General features: G+C 47.6%; 1 protein-coding gene across 1 annotated transcript in view; it reads right to left on the bottom strand.

Moving 5' to 3' along the window:
- Positions 1 to 4,486: 4,486 nt before the first annotated feature.
- The window catches only part of POU2F3 (POU class 2 homeobox 3), an 82,465-nt gene continuing 64,318 nt past the window's right edge, over positions 4,487 to 22,633 (bottom strand). The window contains exons 6-13 of the mRNA XM_037736749.1: positions 21,042 to 21,124; positions 17,895 to 18,077; positions 17,325 to 17,466; positions 16,038 to 16,174; positions 14,102 to 14,263; positions 7,907 to 7,973; positions 5,993 to 6,128; positions 4,487 to 5,014 (exon numbers count right to left, since the gene is read on the bottom strand). Coding sequence (XP_037592677.1) covers positions 4,975 to 5,014; positions 5,993 to 6,128; positions 7,907 to 7,973; positions 14,102 to 14,263; positions 16,038 to 16,174; positions 17,325 to 17,466; positions 17,895 to 18,077; positions 21,042 to 21,124 — 950 coding nt within the window. The 3' untranslated portion in view covers positions 4,487 to 4,974. The remainder of the gene's footprint in view (positions 5,015 to 5,992; positions 6,129 to 7,906; positions 7,974 to 14,101; positions 14,264 to 16,037; positions 16,175 to 17,324; positions 17,467 to 17,894; positions 18,078 to 21,041; positions 21,125 to 22,633) is intronic.

The following is a 22,633-nucleotide window of genomic DNA, read 5'->3' as shown; positions in this document are numbered from 1 at the left end:
AGCCCAGCTCTAGGAATACCCAATTAAAATCAGTGTAAGATGAATTGGAGAAGGCCTGTTACACCTGTGTTGGGTTAGACCCGATAAGAGGTAATGATAGTCTGGAGAAGTGAAACATGGAAGGATCCACTTCACTGAATGGAGAGCATGCAGAACTCAACCTCCTCCCCATTTGTTGTTGTTGCAGAATCTTTTTTTCTGGTATCTGAATCTGGACATTCTTCTTGCTGCCATCATTTCCCATGAAAGAAACAGAGTACTAAAGTCTTAAGGAGTCTAAAGGCTGAGGGGATAAGGGAAAAGGGAAGGGGCCAGTTCTTCCTAGAATATTGGGCCTTTATCCTAGGGTGATTGGGATTCTAGGTTCAAGCTTCATGACTTGGGATTAAATTTTGTTGATGTGTCTACCTCTAGCCACAATCCCTGTTCCATCATATCAGATCTTTGTCAACAGTAGCATCCCCGAGAAATTCTGGGCTGTTAGGGAAAGCAGGAATCGGGAAGCTCCCCACCAACAACGAGAATAATAATTGCAATAATCACAAATAACACCTATATTGCCCTTGTTAATGTACCAGGCATTGTTCCAAGCACTTTATATATATAAACTCATTTAATCCTCACCAACAATTCTATGGGATGGGACCTATTGTTATCCCCATTTTACAGCAAGAAACTGAGTTGTGGGGTAGTCAAGATTTTCCCAAGGTAACACGGTTAGTAGGAGGCAGAGTAGGGTGAAAACCCAGGCACTACGACTCTAGAAATCATGCCTGTGTAGCAGATGCACCTGACAGGGGTAACTTCAGTACTGTACACCCTGAGAATGACCCTGTGTGACAGATGCACCTGACAGGGGTAACTTCAGTACTGTACACCCTGAGAATGACCCTGTGTGACAGATGCACCTGGATGTGTGTCTAGTGTTCCAAGTGTGGCCAACCCAGAGATTCATTCTTTATGAGGAACATCTGAGCCCCTGGCCCAGCCCTTGGAATGTGGGCCATACAGGGGGCTGAGGCCCTTTGTTTTGGGTTAAATGAAGGTTGCCAGGTGGAGGTTGTTAGCCGGAGGGTGTTAAGAGGAAGTGCTATATAAACTGCACGCTTCCTGCAGGCAGTGGTGGTTCTCCTGTCCAGCCACTGGATCCCTCTTAAGTAAGTTCCCCTCAACAAACCCCATGTCGCAATTGTTGGCTCTTGGTTTCTGGCCTCTTGAATCTAATGCTATCCCTCCTGAAGTCAATAGGAGTCTGGCATGACAATGGCTTTAAGCACTGAGATATGCTGCCTCCACTTACCTAAAAATTCCTGCAGATGTGCATTGTATTCTCCTGTATTCACAACTCCTTCCTCAGTGAAGGGCATTGAAAGTTGAGGAAAAAAAGGGAATTTTATATTTAAAAATCGTAATTGCCTGTTATGAGCTAGTCACAATATTAGCCACAGGGATACAGGAAAAAAAAAAAAAAAAAAGCCTCAACTGCAAGGAGGTCCCCCCGACACAGGGACGAGGCAGAACAGTGAGTGAGTGAGCTATGGCGGGGGCATGCATAGGGCACAAGGGGCCCTCTGGGAGCTCGGGCCAGGGCTCCTGCTTCGAGTCCTGGGGTTAAGAAACTCAGTCTGTATGTCAGACCAAAAGTCCCTACTTTGTCTTAGGAGCACACAGCTGGGCCCACACGTTTTGAGTCAACTAAACATTCAGAGCATGAAATAAAATTTGAAAAGCAGTAGCATCAATCTTTTTTCCTCCCTTGGCAATGACTGGCGGTTGCCCTGAGATTGTCTTGTCCCTAGTTAGATGCTGAGGCAGCAAATGAAGCTTCCGTTAAACTTCCCTGGAATTACGGATTGTACAGAATCATGCAGACATGAAAGGTGACCCTGCTCACTTTCAGGCTTGACTCTGTTCAGCAATGTCCAAGTTGGTTGGCAAGAAAAGCTACTGGAGTCTGAACAGGCTACAATTCTGTTTATTTCTTTCATAAAAAATCATGGGCAAATGGATGAAAATCCAAGTTTCGGACAATGCAAAGGATCCGCTTTTAACACTCACCTGAGTAGGATGTGAAGGTAGCCAAGACTGCTGTAGAAAAGGTCAGCTCTAGCATCCATGAGCGTACAGGGAGGAATGCAAGCACGCATGTGGATGTGTGCAGACATATGCACAGATGGGCTCGTGGCTGGTGGAGCAGTCCCCTTAATTACTGCTGAAGGCTCTTTTTGCTGTCTCTTTGCTACATACCCAGCCCCTTTTAACTCGATCTTTTCTTGAGAAAGTAAATGTTACCCTTAGGCCTTCTCCCACTTCATGACATGAAATAGAAATCTTAAAAGCCCCATTCAAACATCAGGGAGCGGTTAACTCTTAATTATTAATATTTACGTTTCCTGTGTGGATATTATTATTTGCAACAACTGTTTAATCCCAATTTTACTTTTTCCCCATCAGCCATTACATTTTTGAAGGGTCTCTCTTTCCCACAGGTCAGTGTTTACGTCAGCGATAGCGACTATTTTATTTTTTGAGACGGAGTCTCGCTCTGTCACCTCGGCTGGAGTGCAGTGGCACAATCTTGGCTCACTACAATCTGCAATGGTAACTATCTAAATTTGTATTAATTTAAGAAAAACCGCAAGAATAACTTTGGTGCCTCTCAATCTCCTCACCAGAAGTCACAAGAAGATATATATATATATATATATATCTGTATAAATAAATATAGACACAAAAACACACAAGAACAAAAACACAAAATAATATGTATGTCCTAATACTAATACTACTGGCCTCAAGTGATCTGCACACCTTGGCCTCCCAAAGTCCTGGGATTACAGGCATCAGCCACCACACCCAGCCTACTATTTTACTTATATATATATCTGAGACAGGGTCTTGTTCTGTTTTTCAGGCTGGAGTGCAGTGGCATGATCATGGCTCACTACAGCCTTGACTTCCTGGGTTCAATAGATCCTCCTATCTCAGGCTCTCCAGTAGCTGGGACTATAGGCATGCACCACGAAGCCCAGCTAATATATGATTATTAAAATATCCTTTGCCTCAAACATTTATTGCTTTATGTTGTGAGTAACGAATAATTGCCATTCAGGGTATCTGAGACATGAGATATCAGCCTCAGTCCCCACCTCTTAAGTGTCCAAATGACTTCACCTTAAACACTCACCATCCTCCCACTTACAATATCTCTTGCCTACTCTGCCCTCAAGGTAGTTCTGTTACAGAGAGTAACAACACAGACTCCTTCAGGGCCTTGTAATAACATATGCCATTTTTAGCATCAGTTTGGGAAGTAATACACTTAATGTCCCAATTTGAAACATTTTTTGCCATCCCATTTCATTATATGCACTCACATGCCCCCACAACAACAAAAAGGCACAGCACAGAATCTAAACCTCTTCTTATCAACGGTGGAATACTTTTCATAATCACTATACACATTTATTTAGGAACAGAGAGATTCCTTTGAATCTCACCAATTTCCTAGACATATAGTCTTTTTTTTTCCTTAAGTCACCATTTCTGGAATGGCTTCATGTTACATATGTACACACTGGCCCACAAAGGAGACTCTAAAGATAATGTTCCCAAAGAAGTCAACAAAGATTCCCAGCCCAGGCCAGTCGCGGTGGCTCATGCCTCTAATCCCAACACTGGGAAGCTGAGGCAGGCAGATCACAAGGTCAGGAGTTCAAGACCAGCCTGACCAACATGGTGAAACCCCATCTCTACTAAAAACACAAAAATTAGCTGGGCATGGTGGCATGCACCTGTAATCCCAGCTGCTCAGGAGACTGAGGCAGAAGAATCGCTTGAACCTGGGAGGCAGAGGTTGCAGTGAGCCAAGATCACATCACTTCACTCCAGCCTGGGTGACAGAGCGAGACTCCGTGTATTTAAAAAAAAAAAAAAAAAAAAGATTCCCAGCCCATGTGGGAACTCTGGAAGCTAGCACAGTATTTCACACTTTGGTATTTTCCCCCCTTTTTAAAGAAGATAAAATATTACAAAGACATTTTCAAAAATCACACCTGAGTTAAATGTTTTGCTGGAAAATTCCACATTAAGGAGTTAAGAACATAATGCAAAAAATGGGAAAGGGCTATATACAGGTATTTTGCCACCATTGTTGTTGTGTGTTTGCTCTTGTGTTCTTCCTCTTCTGCTGCCTGGAGAAAGGAGAGGGGTCAGGATAAAGAGAAACACAGGGAGGGAGGGAAAGAACAGGCATTCCTGAGCCCGGGGCAGACGCGGACAGACAGAAGGGCACCGGTGGGCAGAGCAACGTGCCCAGGGCACCCACCAAGGGCAGCTCTTTTACACCTTCTGCAGAAAGCAGGGAACCTGGAGGGTGTGAGGATGAATGGATTTGGTTGTAGAAATGGGGACGAGGTTAAAAAGACAATGGGGTGAGATGAAGATTCCATCAGAAAACTTAGCTGTACAGAGAAAACATCAAGGCTTTGGTGGCGATCTCAGATTCAAATCTTTTCACAGATTTTGGGATCAGTTCAGGGATTGTGGCCAAGTTCAGAGTCAAAACTATTAACTCCCCCTCTGGTGTTTGGCATCCCAGCCAACTGGCTGTCCCCAGAAGCTCACAGATGAGTTGGGGAATAACAGCAAGTCTTTTCTCTGAGAGACTATTGCCACAGTGAGCTGGCTAAAATATTTGGAACTAGAAGGCAAGGGCATAGGCAAGGAAGGTGAAAACGGTAAGCTCCTAGGAGGGGCTGTATATTTCAAGAGCATTAGGAGTCTGCACTTGGTTCAGTCACAGTTTGGCTCTCTGGAGGACCTTGCTCCTGAAGAAGACAAGAGTCTGGGTTCATTGCTAGTGGGGATTTTCTTCCATTCTTCTGAAACCAATCTGTCTGTACATAGAAGGCATGACTCCCTTCCTTCCAGGGGGAATACAGGGCCAGGTGGAGTAGGAGAAACTTTTTGGTCTCAGTGGAGGTAGGTGGGATGATTCCATCGGTACCAAGATCTGGAAGGAAGAAAGAAGTCAATCCTAAAGCTATTAATGTGATGGTGTAAGATGGGAATGGGGAGTGACTGCTAGCAGGTACAGGGGTTTTAGGGGGAGGGCTAATAAAAACATACTGGAATTTGATAATGCTGATGGTTGTACAACTTTGTGAATATACTAAAAAACACTGAATTGTACACTTTAAAATGATGAATTTTATGGCATATGAATTATATTTTGAAACTTTTTTTTAAAGCTAGTAATGTATATTATATGGTTCCCTCTCTCTCTCTCTCAGTAGGGGTAGGTGAGGCACTCTGAAGTTTTGGTCTGTGTAACAAGTGGCCAATAAGAGCTGGCTACCTGGATTCGGACAGGTGGGTTCATCTTTTCTGACAAACTCAGGTCTGTAACCTATATATCTCTGCTTTGTTCTGAACCAGGGCAGAATCTCTCTCTCACAGGCATGAGCTCTGTGAATGCTTTTTAGAGTAGATTCTTTGCTTCATGAACTGAAGCACAGGAGGCTGCCTTCCCCACTGCATCCCAGGTGGGAATGGGAGACAGGAATTGGCAGCACTTCCCTCTCTCCCTGTGTCAGTCATGCTTGAAGCCCAGGGTTTTCTTTGTGCCTAAGATCTAGGCTCCCATCAGAACCTTCGGAAAACTGGGCTCCTTGCATGAAGCCCAGCAAAGGACCTGGCCCTTTCTGACATGAGTGTTTGGAAATTTCCACCCTCAAAATAAGGATGGAAATTTTGGCTTTGTTGACATCAGCTCCTTGCCAGGGTGGCTCACTGACTGAAGCTTCTTTTTAAAATCCCCACTCCCTAGGGATAGAGTCCAGTCTGTCTCTCTCTCTGTCCTCTCCCTGCCACCCCATTCCTCTTTTCTAACCCTATCTATGACACGCTTTCTTTCCCAAGGCATGGGCCCAGCTTCTCACACGTCCCATGGCCCTGCTGGGAGGTCTCTGCACCCTCCGCTCTACCTTACCCTGAAGAGTTAAAACTGGAGGCGGAGTTCACTGCTGCTTTGGAGTGATTTTGAGATGCAGTGGGGCTGCTGGCGTGGAGTCGTGAGCCAGGAGATGAAGGCCTGCTGTTGTTCCCAGGGGAACAGGATGACGTTACTGAGGACAAGGAGAGGCAAAAACAAGGAGAAAATAATGCTGCTGGATCCCGGAACACCGGGACATAGCCCCTCCAACACAAATTTCCTGCTGTATCCCCAAAGGGACCTCACCCTCTCCCACCTGCCCACCTCCTGCCTCATTAGCATCAACTTCTGCCCACACCCAGAGGGGCTCTCATCAAAAATGCTGTCTGCAGCCCAGCCCCTGGAGAGTGGTGTGGCTGGTTCTGCAAGTCTAAGATTTGCCAAATGCAAGAACAGATGCCAAAATCACCCTACTCTAAGACACACCCTAGGCTGGGCACACGCAGCCCCAGACCAAGAGGCGGGAGGAGAGAAAGAACAAGAAGGAAGAGAGGAGGAAAGAAAGGCAAGTGAAGAGGGGAGAAAGAGAATTTGAGGGCACCATGAAAGACTGCCAGCCACTCTAGTGTCCTGTCTCCACATAGAAAAGGTGCATGGTTTTCTACAAAGTAATGAGCCGAGCTGGGCATGGTGCCTAAGCCTATAAGCCCAATACTTTTGGGAGGCCAAGGCAGGAGGGCCGATGAAGCCCAGGAGTTCAAGAGCAGCCTGGGCAACATGGTGAAAGTCAGTCTCTACAAAAATACAAAAATGAGCCAGGTGTAATGATGCGCGCCTGTAGTCACAGCTACTCAGGAGGCTGAGATGGGAGGATCACTTGAGCCTGGGAGGTCGAGGCTGCAGTGAGCCATGATTGTGTTGCTGCATTGCCTGGGCAACAGAGCAAGACCCTGTCATAAAAAAACAAAACAAAACAAAACAAAAACAAAAAGAGCAATGAACTGGGAGTGAGAGCACTTGAGCCCTGTCTTGGTCCCTGGCCAACCACTCAGCAGCTCTGTGGCCTGTGCTGAAACTCATTTTCATCCTCTGTGAAACGACAGATTTGTATTTGGATTAACTCTTGTGTTCATGTTTCCCAAGCTGTGTTCTACGGATAGAGTGACATATATTTTACCATCCAAACTAAGACCCTAAGACACATTTTTTTTTTTTTTTTTGAGACAAGAGTCTCGCTCTGTCGCCCAGGCTGGAATGCAGTGGCGCAATCTCTGCTCACTGCAACCTTTGCCTCCCAGATTCAAGCGATTCTCCCGTCTCGGCCTCCCAAATAGCTGGGACCACAGGCATGTGCCAACATGCCTGGCTAATTTTTTGTATTTTTTAGTAGAGATGGGGTTTTACTGTGTTAGCCAGGATGGTCTCAATCTCCTGACCTTGTGATCCGTCCGCCTCGGCCTCCTAAAGTGCTAGGATTACAGGTGTGAGCCACCACGCCTGGTCGAACCTAAGACACTTTGAAAAGTGAAAGGAAGTGCTATTGACAATTATGTCAGGACATGAAGCAGACACTGGGACTGTCCTGACCACGCTTGGGCATGTGGTCATCCTGTCTAGTTCTTTGAAATAATCAGGTTCTTTTAGAGGAATGGAGTTCGGTAGAAAATTACTTTGGGAAGCCTTGCCTTCCTTGGGCCTTCCATACAGTTCATTTTGGAATGTTATACACCTGAGTGCTGAAAAGTGCTGCAATTACAACAAAACAAACAACAAACATACGCTTGTTTAAACTGTGCTTACTCAGCATTTCCCAAACTTACTTGATCACGGAACGGTTTTTTCCCCAACATAGATTTTAATATTCTTTGAAATACATTTAGGGAATCCTGACTTAGATAGATACCTTTCAGTTCTAATATCCCATTTTTAAAAAGAATTCTGGTGTTATTCAGAACTCATTTTAAAGCTCACCTGTTCCAGGCATGGTACTGTGGACAGGAGGGACAGAGAGGGGACCCAGAGACCCCGAGGGAGATACCTGAAAAACAACAGAAGCTTGTAAATGTCCATTTCTGCTCCCTTCTCCAGCTTCAGATCATTCTCCAAAGACAGTAGGCCCCAGACTCTGTAGAGACCAGGGCTTGGCTTCCTTGGTGATTTCCTAGTCCCAAACCTACACTCCATCCTCCTTTCTAAAGGATGGTCTCTGGACCACGTACTGGCATCCAGATCCAGGACCAGTCTGCTCTGGAAGGTCCCTGGTGTCACCACCAGGCCCCTCCAGCCCCGGGCAACATGTATCCCCTGATAAGGTTTCTTTGGCACTGCCAAGCTGAAGGCTGCCTTGCCTGAGAGCCCTGGAGGTGAGAAAGACAAGCCTCTTGGGCCCTGCTGTGGCAGATACTGCTGGTTGCCTCCCTGTTTTCTGGTCTCCATTGCATCCTCACTAAAAGAACCCTGCTTTTGCTCAGGACAGCAGGGTTGCTCAGCCTAGCAGCCTCTCTCGGGGTTTCCCATTCTGATGGATGAATGCAGCGTGGATTCTCCAGAGGTAACTGAAGGCAGTGAACTTTGGTCTCTGAAGCTTTTTATTTTGCCCTGGAGACTCACAGCGTCATCAGCTCTGAGATTAGAAAGGGACCTAGGATAATTTTGTTTACCCTCCCATGCAATTCAGGAAACTTCCCTTCGCTGTTACTATCCTAGAACAACCTAGAAAAAGATGTAACAGAAAGAACAGAGCTTGGAGCCCAGCAGGTCTGGTAGTAAGACAGCTCCACTACTATCTGATTTTGGACAAGTTATCTAACCCCACTGAGATTTGGTTTTCTCCTCTGTAAAATAGCAATAATACTTCCATTTCATTTTAATTGAGATATAATGAGATAATGTCCATAAATCTTCCAACCTAATAGCTGGTAAACATTGTCAGCTTGTTAAATGCTAGTTCTCTCCCTTTCTGGAGTAAGAAGCTGTCAACTGCTATGTATCTCTAGATGTTATTCAACTCATCTTTTGAGCTAATGTCTGTGTTTTTTCACTGCCCCTTATTCTTCTTATGCTAACAGGGGAAGCTCTGACCAGGTGTTTGCAAGGGTATCAAAATGTAGTTTTGCTCTCCCCAGTTTGGAAGATCCCATTCTAACAGGATGCAGCATGTACTTATTTCCTCACTAATCACCAATGGTTTTCCTGTTTTCATTTACTTTTCCTTATGCAATGAGCCTCCTCAGTAGGCTGGTGGCTGCAAAGGGTGGAGACGGTGTGGGGCACAGGTTGGGAGGCGTGGCAAAGTGTTAAGAGATGTTATCAATAATTTCCCTACCTCTTCTCCTCCTCCCTCCTGGCTGCCACACCCAAGACATGTATTGTTGTTGCTGTTGTTTTGAGAAGGTGTCTTGCTCTGTCTCCCAGGCTGGTGTTCAGTGGCGTGATCTTGGCTCACTGCAACCTCCGTCTCCTGGGTTCAAATGATTCTCCTATCTCACCCTCCCAAGTAGCACACACCACCACACACAGCTAATTTTTGTATTTTTAATAGAGACAGGGTTTCTCCATGTTGGCCAGGCTGGTCTTGAACTCCTGACCTCAGGTGATCCTCCCACCTTGGCCCCCCAAAATGCTGGGATTACAGGCATGAGACACTGTGCCTGGCCTTGTTGTTGTTTTTAAATAAATGATAATATATTTGGTCATGGTGGCCAGCTTGTTTCCTTCTGGAGACAGGCTAGGCGTATGCAAACAGACATATCCACGGTCCCCCTGTTTTATTTTCTAGATGTATGGTAGCATTCTGCCCATACTGATCTGCACCATTTTGCCTTTCCACCTGCTAATCACTTTATTCCAGAAGGAGAAGAAACTATGTCCTAGTCCCAAGGGACTGTCACAATGAGACCCAAAGATAAGATCAGAAAATTTTCTGTCTCATTTTCTTCATGACATCGCAAGGGTTAGTGTAACCATTTATTTAATGTCCTTCATTAGGCTGTAGACTTTATGAGGGCAGGGGAATGCCTGTGTGGTTCACACTGCTGCACCCCCAGTGCTTTCTATGATGCCTGGAACGTTGCAGGTGCTCAGTAAATATGTGTTCAATGGAAGCTAATGAGGAACAGGGCCCCTGCATGGCTCCTCTAGGCCCCCACCATGTCTCTTCATGTTGATGTCCTGGGTTGGCATTGAACCAAAGGGAGAAGCTACTACTTCCCATCTGCTCTAAACAAAGTCCAATCCTTAAAGATTCCAAAGTTTCTATGATATGACGCAAGTTTCTTCACAAGACCTACGATGCCCAATGTAATCCAGCCCCTGCCTGCCATTCCAGCCTCCTCGCTCACACCCTCGCTCCCTGGTTTCCAGCCCATTCCAGCTTTCTATGCTACTTTCCTTCTGCCCCACCCCACCACCAGCCTCAGAACCTTTGTACACGCTAATTCCTCTACCTAGAATATTCTTCCCTGTCCTCACTCCTCTCTGCCCCCCCAAGCTCAGACACTTTCCCTGTTAATATCAATGGTGACATTCACATTCTTCTGGTGTCGGTTTAAACATCATTCCTCAGAGAGGCTCTTGACATCCTGGACTAGGTTAGGCACCTCAAATACCTGTAGCTCTTCTCTGAAGCCTTCATCACAAATAGCGTTTGTTTAGTATCTGTTTTCCTGATACACTGTAAGCAGGGGTCACATGTGCTATTCACCACTGGAGCCCCAGTACCAAACATATAGCAGGTGCTCAGTGAATGCTTAAGGAAGAAATAATGAATGAATATCATGTTGCCTCCAACTTCACATGTTCAATGATCCCTTACTGAGTTTAGGGTACTTCAGGTATCCATGGCCCATTATGATCCAACACTCATCAACCCATCTAATTTTAATCCTAAACCCTTTGCTCTAGCCAAACTGAAATGCCTGTGAGTCCCCAAATGCATCATGTTGTTTTATAAGTCCATGCCTTCAGGCTGGGCGCAGTGGCTCATGCCTGTAATCCCAGCACTTTGGGAGGCCAAGGCAGGCAGATCACCTGAGGTCAGGAGTTCGAGACCAGCCTGGCCAACTCTACTAAGAATACAAAATTAGCCAGGTGTGGTTGTGGGTGCCTGTAATCCCAGCTACTCGGGAGGCTGAGGCAGGAGAATCTCTTGAACCCAGGAGGAGGAGGTTACAGTGAGCCTAGATTGCACCATTGCATTCCAGCCTTGGCAAAAAGAGCAAAACTGTCTCAAAAATATTTAAAATAAATAAATAAATAAAATATTTAAAAATAATTCTATGCCTTCTCATAGCTGTTCCTTATGCCTTGCATACTACTCTTGCGAATTCCTAATCTATTCTCCAAATAAATTAGATATCCACCCTCCCGGGCCCCATTCTGATTTGGGTGTCTTTCCTCTTGGTTCCCATGGCACTCCTAAGGGGCTCATTCCTGCCCAACACTCCTCACATCTACTTGGTTGTTGTTGCTTGCCTTTTCTGGTGCCTCCTTCTCAGCTTCTTCCCTGATCCTCTTCCTTTGCCCATCACTGGCGGCATGGCCTTTGCTCTTTGCTTCCTCTACATAAACTCAATAGGCGAGTTCCTTCTCACCCAGGATTTCAACCATTACCTACACACTGTGACTCCGCAGTCCCTGTCTTCATCCCAGCCTTCCCTTCTTACTTCCAGACCCATCATCTCAAGTGCCCAGGGACATTCCCACGTGGGAGTCCTGCAGGGCTCGCTGTACATCATGATGACATAAGAACTGAAATCATCACTTCTTCCCATTCCCAAGCCATCTCCTCCTGGTTTGCTTATTTCGTAAATGGCACTACCATCTACCCCATCAGCCCAGCCTGAATGCCGAGTGTCATCGCAGAGGATTCCCTTTTCTTCTTCTCTCTTCCTGTCCCCATCCAGCTTTCCATTCATTAACCAAGACCTTCTAATGATTTCCTGAATCCCTCCCACCCTTCTCATTCCTACCTCGTGGGGTTGCTTTGCCCTCGATCTTTCTCTACTGGTTACCTGCAGTCCCATCCTAACTGGTCTCCCTGAAACCCATCTTGTGCCTCTCAAACCATCTTTTATCCTGCAGTCAGAGTGATCATTCAAAAGAGAAAATGGCCAGGCGCGGTGGTTTCACACCTGTAATCCCAGCACTTTGAAAGGCCGAGGCAGGTGGATCATGAGATCAGGAGTTCAAGACCAGCCTGGCTAATACGGTGAAACCCCATCTCTGCTAAAAATACAAAAATTAGCCAGGTGTGGTTGTGTGCGCCTGTAGTCCCAGCTACTTGGGAGGCTGAGGCAGAAGAAATGCTTGAGCCTGGGAGGTGGAGGTTGCCTGGCCAACATGGTGAAACCCCGTTTCTACTAAAAATACAAAATTAGCCAGGCGTGGTGGCTAATTTTGTATTAGCCGAGATCACATCATTGCACTTCAGCCTGGGCGACAGAGCGAGACTCTATCTCAAAAAAAAAAAAGAAAATGACCATGCCAATATCCTATGAAACTCCTTCAGTGATTCCCCCAAGACTTCAGTTCCTTTGCATTGTGTACAATCCCTGCATTCTGGCCCCTGCTGATCCGTCCAGCCTCATCTTTCAACACTCCTCCTCATGGAGCCACCTGCGGTCCTGTGAATGTGCCGCACTCTCCCTGCCCCATTCCTCGGCTCTCCTACTTTCCCCTGGGAGAGCTCCACCCACGTTTATTTGCCTTTCGATTCCTCCTCATCCTTTAGACTCAGCTCAGGTAGTAATTATCTCCTTGGGGAAGCCTGCCCTAACCACCAGTTCCCAAGGCTGGTTAGCTGCTGCTCCTAAGTTCTCCTGGAGAAATAATCATGCTGTTTTCCAGTTGTTTATTTACCTGCTCCTCTGCTAGGCAATAAGGTCCTCTGGGACAGAGAACAAACAATACTTGTCTTTGTATCCCCAGCACTTGGTGCAATATATAGAAGGTAGTTGGTAGCTCGTTGGTGAAAGAATCAACAATGGTGTAGTTTTTGGGAAATAGCTGTGTCCCACCCTGACAAGGCTGCATTTTGCCCATCTTACAGTGCTGAAAGACTCAAGGTCAGTATCATTCTCCCCAACTCCCTTAACCTTCAACCATCCTCATCCCCAGTCCCAGAGAAGAGCCTTCCCAACCCCACCCTCCAGGAACCATTTTTCCCTACAGGGAGAAGGTATTTCCTACCCTCTAAAATTCCTTATCTGCCTGGAACTTCAAATTGTTCCCAGCCCTGGCTTTTCCCTTGAACTCCAGAGTCACAGATGTAACTCCTTCACACTTCCTCTTGGATGCCTTATAAGTATGTCCCACTTCCTATGACCAGCCCCAAATTCTTAGCTTTTTTCCTCAAACTTGTTCTTCCTGCAGTTTTCATCATTCCAAAAAATGGCAGTGCTTCCCAGTGCATTGCTCGGGCCAAAATTCTTGCAGTCATCTCTCAGTCTTTCTTGTATTCTGTATCTGAGCGCATCATGCTGCTCCACTGTCAAAGTCAGGCCAGAATGCAACCATTCCTTCTCACCTCCATGGCTACTGCCCTAGGCCAAGCCTCTGCCACACAGCCTAACCACTGTTATTCTCCTAGCCGGTCTCCTGCTTCCACACAGATTATTCCCCTCATAGCAGCCCATGTCAGCCAACTTAGCCTTCTCTGGCTACAGCTCTCCAGTGGCTTCTCATTTTACCCAAACTGAAAGCCGGGGGCCTTTCAATGACCCCCCAGAGCTTGGGTACTCTACTTCCTGTTTCTTCTCTGACTTCCTCTCTTACTTCTGGTCCCCTTTCTCGCTCTGTCCCCAGCCACACTGGCTGCCTTGCTGTTCCTTAAACATGCTGGCTGGATCTTCTCACTTGCCAATGCGTCTGCCTAGAACACTCTGTCCCTCAGATAGCCACATATTTCATTCCCTGACAACTCCAGGTCTCCGTTCACATGTGCTTATCAGGAAGGTCCTTTCTGACCTCCCTATTGAAAGAGCATCTCCCTGCTTTCCCCTTCTATTCCCTAGCCAATCTTTAGTGTTCTTTATATTGTATTCTATACAGCATCTCTTTGCTTATTTATTTACTGGATGCTCCCCTATTCCCTGCAGTCACCACCTTCCCCTCCAAGCACCATGTCTCTCCAGTGCTTGGCAGGCAGCTTGGCTCCTGGCCACTCACCAGCCGGGAATTGTAGACAGGTGGTTTGATGGGTGTGGCCACAGGGCAGTTGATTCGCTTCTCCTTTTGGCGTCGGTTGCAGAACCAGACCCTCACCACCTCCTTCTCCATGGACAACTGCTCTGCAATCATGGAGATCTCCTCCGAGCTGGGTTTTGGGTTCTGTAGGGACCGAAAGGGCAGAGTATGGTCAAGAGAAGGGAATCAGGGGTGGGGAACAGAGGTCCCAAAGAAACAGGATAGAACTATACAAGGATCAAAAGCTTTAGAGTCAGACCTGTTTTGGAATACTGGCTTTATCACTTACTATATGTCCTTAGCAAACTTTCTTAACCTCTCTGAGCCTGTCTTATCATCTGTGAAATGATAATAAGCATGCCCACCACATAGGATTATTGCAGAAATTAAATGAGAAAATGTGTGTAAACTGCCAAGCACAGGGCCTGCCACAGAGCAGGGTGTCCATAGATGGCGGCTCTCTTTCCTTTGTTCCTGAGTTCGGAAGAGAGGAGTCCATGGATGAGTTACGTGGGGCAGGCAGAGTCCCCAGAGCCCCTGCCCTCTTTTATATTATTGCCTTATAACCTGATGTCCTTCTCCCTTGTCATTTCTTTTTTTTGAAAAAGAGTCTTGCTCTGTTACCCAGGCTGGAGTGCAGTGGCGTGATCTCGGCTCACTGCAACCTCCGCCTCTTGGGTTCAAGCAATTCTCCCTGCTTCAGCCTCCCAAGTAGCTGGGATTACAGGCATGTGCCACCCTGCCCAGCTAATTTTTGTATTTTTAGTAGAGATGGGGTTTTGCCATGTTGGGCAGGCTGGTCTTGAACTCCTGACCTCAGGTGATCCACCCACTTTGGCCTGGATTACAGTGCTGGGATTATAGGCGTGAGCCACAGCTCCTGGCCTGCCTTGTCGTTTCTTCCTGTCCCCCTGCCTCAAAGCAGGAAATGAGAAAGCTAAAGCACGTGGACCCATCAGGGCTGTGGCACAGTGATGTATGCAACATGGCTGCCACTCCCTTGTTCTGATCCTTCATACCTGGTCTTTAGCCCCGCCACTTTCCCCCGCTCCTACACCCTCCCTTAACCTTGCCACTCTAGGAAACCTAAAAAGAAGGAAGAGCCAGTTCTTGTCATTGGGCCAGCTGGATGTGGCCACCAAATCCTTGAGCCAGATACATGGGGGATCTACCGGACGGGCAGTAGTCCCAGAGGCCTGGGGCCTTTGGAGGCTCATGGTACCCATGGCGGCTCTGGAGGCTGGGATCTGAGGGAGCCTGGCTAGAGGCTGGTTAGACCACACCTGTTTCTCCCTCCTCTCTTCCCCAGCTCACATGGGGCTCACAGCTTCTACATACTGGCTCAAAAATATGCTTTTGCTACAAGTTCCAAAAAATGTAGGTGTATAACCTGATCACAAATATTTAAATGTGCACAGAAAAGAAGGACTAGAAGGAAATGCGATCAGATGGCATTTGGTGATGGGTTTTTTCTTTTCTATTTCACTGTTCTTTTCAAATTGCTTACAATGAACATTTATTACAGTTACAATTTGAAAAATACAAAATGTACTGCATGGAAAATGGAGAATTTATATACAATCCTCCGGCTTCGCTCCTTTACCTCAACTGGATGCAGAGATACACTGTGTTCTGCGACCCTATAGCTGATTCTTTAAATCTCCCAGTGAGAGAAACAAAGGGCCCTAAACAGATGTCAGGGCAAGAAAGGTCAGTGGAGGAGGAGGTTCCTGGAACTGAGATGGAGGGCAGCTTTGCACTGCATGCCTGGGCGCCTGGAGTGGGAGAGTGTATTTTCTGACCGTATCCCGTGGCAGGTATGAGGTGCAGCGGGGCCGGTGCCAAGGGGCCGGTGCTGTGTCTGCTCCCCCTACCTGTGTGAGCAGTCCACCCATGCCCACCCGAAGGAGCTGCTCACATCTTGAAACCTCTTCTCCAGAGTCAGGCGGATGTTGGTCTCGATGCTGGTCCGTTTCTTTCTCTTCCTACCAAATACTTCACTGAGACTGGGGTAGGAGCTGGGTGTGCTCACTGAGGGGTCTGACGGAGAGGACTCTGTGGGGACACGAAGGAGCAAAGGAAGCTCAGAGAAGGGGATGAGTGGCCGGTGCTTTCATGGATTTGAGGTCCAACAACCCTTCCTGATGGGCTCTGTGGTGGCATTTTCAGGAGCAATCCCCTTTCCCAGCAAGGAGCCCAGAACAGACCAAGAATCCTGCTTCTCCTCATTGCTCAGAGCAAAGGCTCTCCATGGCCCTCCGTGGCCCCCACAGCAGTGTCTCCAGTGTTTGCGGTCACAGCTGAGGGATGCCCAGGCATCGGTGGCATGTGTGGGTGTAAGGGTGCACTGACAGGGCTCCTGCGGGTAACGCTCATGAGGCTGTTGTTTACAGATATGCCTAGATGTGAATACTGAGTGAAATGTGAAATGGGATTTGAAGCCAAAAGCAATGGCACTTGGTGGCAGACTGTTGGTGTTGGAGGCATCTTCCTGCCAGTGCAAATGTTGGAGCTAAGGCTGTAGGGCCGTAGGAGGGATGACCCTGAGGAAGGATTCAGAATCTGATAGGGACTAGAAATGGTCTACAGGGCCCTTCCCCAGAGAGTTGAAGACCTTTGGATCATTTCGCTCACTTCAGTGCTTCCATAAAGGCTGTCTAAGGGATGCCCTGTTGGGGGAGCTTGCTGTCCCCTCCCATGCTTGCATGTGGAGGGCCTTCCACAGGAGTCACAGCCCTGGCTGGCCGCCTCACCTTTCCTCCCACTCCACTGTCACCATGAACCCACGTGAACACACTGAAGAAAGCCCAGCCCTGGAGACCAGTGCGCTCCCTCCCTCTGCCTAGGCCAGTGGTTCTCAACCAGGAGTGACTGCATCACCACCACAAAGTCTGCAGACCCAGACTTTGTTGCTGGAAATTGTCCTAAGGTCTATGCTGGGTGGGATGGGGTAGGAATGGAACAGCAGCAAATCTTGATGGACACAGACCTAAACCCACATCCTCCTGAGGGCTTCACAGTGGTCAGGCTGACACTTCCATCTATACTTGCCTGTGTCCTGTGTCTTGTTTCTGTGTTGGCTCCAGTCTCAGGGGAAGGAAGGGGTGTTAGCTATCAAGACCCGAAAGTCCCAACACGACAGGTCACTGGCCCTCCCCTGCAGAGCCCTGTAGGGGCCCCTGGTGTCCGTGTTTGCGAGGCCCACCTGCGTCATTCAGCCACTTCTCCAGCAGGGGCTTGAGCTTGCACATATTCTTGAAGCTCAGGTTGAGGGCCTCGAATCGCGAGATGGTGGTCTGGCTGAAGTCGTTGCCATACAGCTTTCCCATCGCCAGCCCCACATCTCCCTAAGCATGGGGACCAAGAGGGAGGAACATGAGAGGCAGCCTCCTCCCCTTGTTTGCCCACCATCCTGCACGATCCTAGCACTGATCACACAGCCAGCCTGAACATTCGAGTGCTCACCCATGCTCAGCTCCTTTCCAAGTCTCCTCCCTCTAAGTTGAAGAATTGGTTTCTTTCTCTCCTTAGACTCTGAGTGGACCATGCCACGTGCTCAGGAGACTCAGCCCCTTTTCCACCTCTCATTCTCCCCCACTATCAATGTCCTCAGTTTCCCTACCAATGGCAACTGTGCCCTATTCTCAGAGAACTCAGGGGCATGATGAGCTGGCCCCAACACATGGAGCCTCTGGCTGCTCTTGAAAACAGCACTTGGGAAGCCCAGTCCCCAGCCACTCCTCAATTTCTTCTATCTTTTCCCCAAAAGCCAAACCTGTGTGAAGCCCAGCTTAATGCGCCTTTGCTTGAAGGTCTTGGCAAACTTCTCCAGCTCCTCGAGGTCACTGGGCTCATCGGGTCCTCCAGAGCTGGGTAGATGCTTGGGCACTGGGAGATGCTGGGACGCTTCCAGGTGGGGTTCTAAAGAGGATCCTGGCAGCCCAGGGCGCCCAGCTGCCTGATAGGAAACACACCAAGCAGATCCACAAAGATCAATAAATGACATTTTCTGATTTTTTTTTTTTTTTTTTTTTACTAATAGGCCCACTTAGAGGATGACAGATCCCTGGATACATTTGAGTCCTATTTTTTTTTTCCCAGAGGTATGGAAGTTGAATTGAAGTTTCTATGAATGTATAGCAAATAATTGGAATATCTGGGTAGAAACATCAGCAGGAATGCGGGATAGGGAGGTGGCCTCAGTTTTAGTCTGTGACTCCCTGTTTTAGTCTGAGCAGGTTACTTCCTCCTTTCAGTTTTCCACCATAAAAGGAGCTAGCAGGGTCGTTTACAAAGATTCCAAAACAATCACAGAACTGAACAAGGAAAAGTTTGCTTGCTTTTTTTTTTTTTTTTTCCATAAAGCAAGTAACTGAGGTGTTCAACAGGAGTTAACTGAAGATAACAGGGAACATGCAAGAACTCACAGCCTTCATAGAACTTCCCTAAAATGTCAAACTCTTGTGCATCATTTTACTTTCTCAACCACCATTTTCTTTTGTGAAAGTGTTTTGTTTTTAATCAAAGGTATTTTAATCAGTACCTTTATAAAATGCACCTTGATCTCATTTGGGTTGTTACATTTTCTTTTCTTTTCTTTTCTTTCTGTTCTTTCTTTCTCTCTCTCTCTCTTTCTTTCTTCAGGATCTCACTCTGTCACCCACGCTAGAGTATAGTGGCACAATCACTGCTCACTGCAGCCTCAACCTCCTGGGCTTAAGCCATTCTCCTGCCTCAGCCTCCCGAACAGTTGGGGCTACAGGCGTGTGCCACCACATCCGGCTATTGTTTCTGTCGAGATGGGGCTTCACCATGTTGCCCAAGCTGGTCTCAAACTCCTGGTCTCAAGCGATCCACCTGTCTTGGCCTCCCAAAGTGCTGGGACTATAAGCATGAGCCACTGTGACCAACCAGATATTCTTTCTTGAGCTTATTTTCATAGGAAAATGTACCCTTAAGCCTAGAACCACGTTTTGCCCATTTGGGGTCAGGAATGAATCCAATCTTAAAGACATCTGTCATTCTGCAAGGACGGAGTGGAATCTGGGCCTAGGGGTCCAAGCACTGTGTCCAGCCCAGAGGGCTAAATCCACCTCTTCTCTCCTACTTAATTTACTTTTTGTAGATTAGGGTTAACATTACTCCTTCTCTTCTGGGATATTTGGGTTTACCACTCAGACAGGCATCCTTATGATAAAGAAGATAAAAAGACCAGAGAAAAGCTTAGGAGTCTTTCCCCCAAAGAGGGGTCTTTCAGAACAGCATAGTCTGAACGCATCATGAATTTGTCTTGCTTTGCAGGGAGCGGGTGTGTGAGGAGGATGTGGCATAGACCAGACCCTCAGGGCAAAGCCCCAGTTCACTTTGAACCTTCCTTTTCCTTCCTTTTCATTAAAGCATTTGTTCTTTCATTTGACAAGTACTTATGGAGTTCTCTGCTAGATCTTCTCCCTCCTCCTTTCACCTCCAATCCACTGCCAAACCGCACGGATTCAACTTCCCAAAACATCTCCTCAATCATCCTCTCTTCTTATTGCCACAACTCTAACCCAATCCTTTATTACCCCTCCCCTGGATGATCTTCATAATCTTCTACGTGGTCTCCCTGCTACCGGTCCCTCCATGCCAAAATATCACAAGAGATGAGAGTTGATCTTGAATATTCTAAGATCTCTTCCAGCTGTAGCCCATGACTACGAGATTCTGGAGAGGGCTGCCAGGAGCAGGTGGAAGAGCAGCTCATGATGCTGGTGTCCCCATTTCAACCACTAGATGGTGTGCTTCCCCTCTAGGTGTTTTTAGTGGCCTCAGCCCTCTCTAAAGGCAGGGCTCTCGGTGAGCCACGGGGATCATGGCACAGAGATCTCTGTAGTCATTTCCAACCTTTCTGCCCAACCATCTGTGCAGAGCCATCTCATGCAGCTGTGCAGGTTATTAACTGTACAGGGGCACCCAGATCAGGGGAGGAATGGCAGCTGAGATACAGCTCATACTGCTGTCGCCAAGCTGTGCACCCTGGCATGAGGCTGCTGCTGGCCAGAAGAGGTGCCTTTTTCCTAATTGGCAAAAAGGTGCTCTGTGGAACCATGGCAGCTCTGCAAACAGCCTCTCTTCCAGACCTCAGCCCACTGGCTTGTATACGTTCCCTCTGCAGGAGGCAATCTGGAATGGTGGCCCAAAGGTGAGAGGCACTGGCTTTGTGGTCTGGGACATTAGGTCTGTGGTTTTTTTTTTTTTTTTTTTTTTTTTTTTTTTTTTTTTTTTTTTTGAGACAGAGTCTTGCTCTGTCACCCAGGCTGGAGTGCAGTGGCCCGATCTCAGCTCACTGCAACCTCCACCTCCTGGGTTCAAGTGATTCTCCTGCCTTAGCCTCCTGAGTAGCTGGGATTACAGGCACGTGCCACCACACCCAGCCAATTTTTGTATTTTTAGTAGAGAGGAGGTTTCACCATGTTTGTCAGGCTGGACTCAAACTCCTGATCCGCCCACCTCAGCCTCCCAAAGTGCTGTGATTACAGGCGTGAGCCACCGCACTGTCAGGTCCATGTTACTGTAGTCTCCCCCTTGGGGCCTGAGAGCACCTAGGTAGAATTGGTGGCCATCTTGCTATGCCTGAGAAATGAGCTGAGCCCAGCTCTCAGAGGAGCAGTGCTAGGACCTGTGCAGGGCTACAGTCCAAAGCCTACAGCACGAAGGAGGCTAGCCTGGGAGCTGGAATCTCTGGGTTCTAATTCTGGCCCCACCGGTGACGCTTGGTAAATTGTCCCTTCTTGCTGTAGCTTGGATTTCCTCTGTGCCAACAGGGATAGTTCCCTGCTGTCCCCTCTCCCCAGAGGGGTTAGTGCCCTGTTAAAGGGATAGGGAGGAAATCAGTGAGGGCTGAAGCATTCCTAGAGGAAACAGGAAGAATGGGGTTGTTTACCTGGGATGCGAGGCCCGGCCCAGTCTGTGGGAGGAGGAGACTGCTTTGTTGCTGTGGAAAGGGGAGGAGATTTGGCTGCAGACCTGGGTGAAAGGGGGGGACAAAGGAACAGACGAATAAAATCCAGGCCATTTGAAAGACATGTGCTACCACTTTGGCACCATGATCACTGTTCCTACCCCCTGTCACCTAATCAGGTTCCTCCACCCACCTCAAGCCCCATGGAGAGGCCCCCCAGGCACTGCCAGGCATTGCCACATACAGGTGGAGGCAAAGCAGATGCAGGGATAAACAGACATGTAAACAGCAGTCCCCAAACCAGTCCTTCCTCCTGCCTGCCTGTCTGGGGAGGTGCAGAGGCTAAGGAGGGTCAAGAGGATCTACTCTGGGATCTGATTACCAGAGCTGAAGAAACCCAGGAAGGGAAGGAATGCAGGGTGGCTGCTGAGAATTCAAGCCGGGCTGAGGATTTCAGCTTTCCCTGCAGGAGAAGTAGCTAGGGTGGCTACAGAGGCCCAGCCAAATCTGCCAGGATGCCAGACCAAGCAGATGCGACCATACAGCTCCAAAGGGCAGTTGGCCATAGCGAGAGGCATGTGACTGACCAGGACATTTTATACTTGGGAGGGAGGGCTGAGAGAGGCGGGAAAGTCAAGCGCCGAGCTTCTGGAAACTCCCTTGGGCGGGATGCATTGTACCTGCTTCTCCGTCCTCCCCAGGAAAACTACAAGAGGGCCCTGCCTGGCTGGTGGCTCACTGGAGACCCCTGCTGGGAGAGCAGGAGTGGGGCCATCAAACCACCGAAGCAGACAAGGGCCCAGCCACCCCAATCGCTCATCACTCAACAGCATCTTGGGGTCTCTGTTGTCCCTAAGCTGTTCTGGGTCACAATGTACAGTATCTGCTGATGTTGACCTTCACACTCTTCAGTCTCAAAAAGTCAGGGCTTCATTGTTCATTATTAAAATACGTGGGCAAGAAAGCACTTACAAGGAATCCTGAGCTGGGAGTTTAAAGGCTTAGGTACTAATGGCAATTCTGGCACTGCAGTTGAAAATACAGCCTTTTCACATGCATTACTTCAAGTGACTCTCAATAATCTCCTGAGGCAGAGCCTTGCTATTATCTCATTTTTACAGAAGAGGAAATGGAAGCTCACAGAGGTTAGGAAACTTTTCTAAAAACACACAGTTAGTAAGTGACTTTTTAAAAAGACAGTAAATTTTTCTGACTCCAAATTTGGAAGTGTCTTTCTACCACTGCATCATACACTGACCTAATTGGTTATAAGCCTGGGCCACTCACTGGTCTTCTGAAAACAAATTAAACTGTTACCTTCCCTTTTCTATTCCAAGAGTATGATGTGTATTGTTTAACCAAAATAAACGCTTAAAAATTCAAATAGGGTCCCATTCATCACCATAATATTCTGAGATGCCTTGGAAACTGTAAAAATAGAGAGCGTATCTGTGCAGGTGCTAAGGGCAGAAGGTAGAGTTGCATTTTGTTGGATTCTGGATTTATTCTACTCGGGATTTGTGCAGCAGGAGAGAGTTTTTACTTCCTTCCTCCATTACTTTTTTTTTTTTTTT

This window comes from Cebus imitator, unplaced genomic scaffold, assembly GCF_001604975.1.
Source record: "Cebus imitator isolate Cc_AM_T3 unplaced genomic scaffold, Cebus_imitator-1.0 Scaffold28, whole genome shotgun sequence".
Lineage (NCBI taxonomy): Eukaryota > Metazoa > Chordata > Mammalia > Primates > Cebidae > Cebus > Cebus imitator.
The sequence above is the reverse complement of the archived record's forward strand: the minus strand, read 5'-3'. Positions and strand labels throughout refer to the sequence as shown.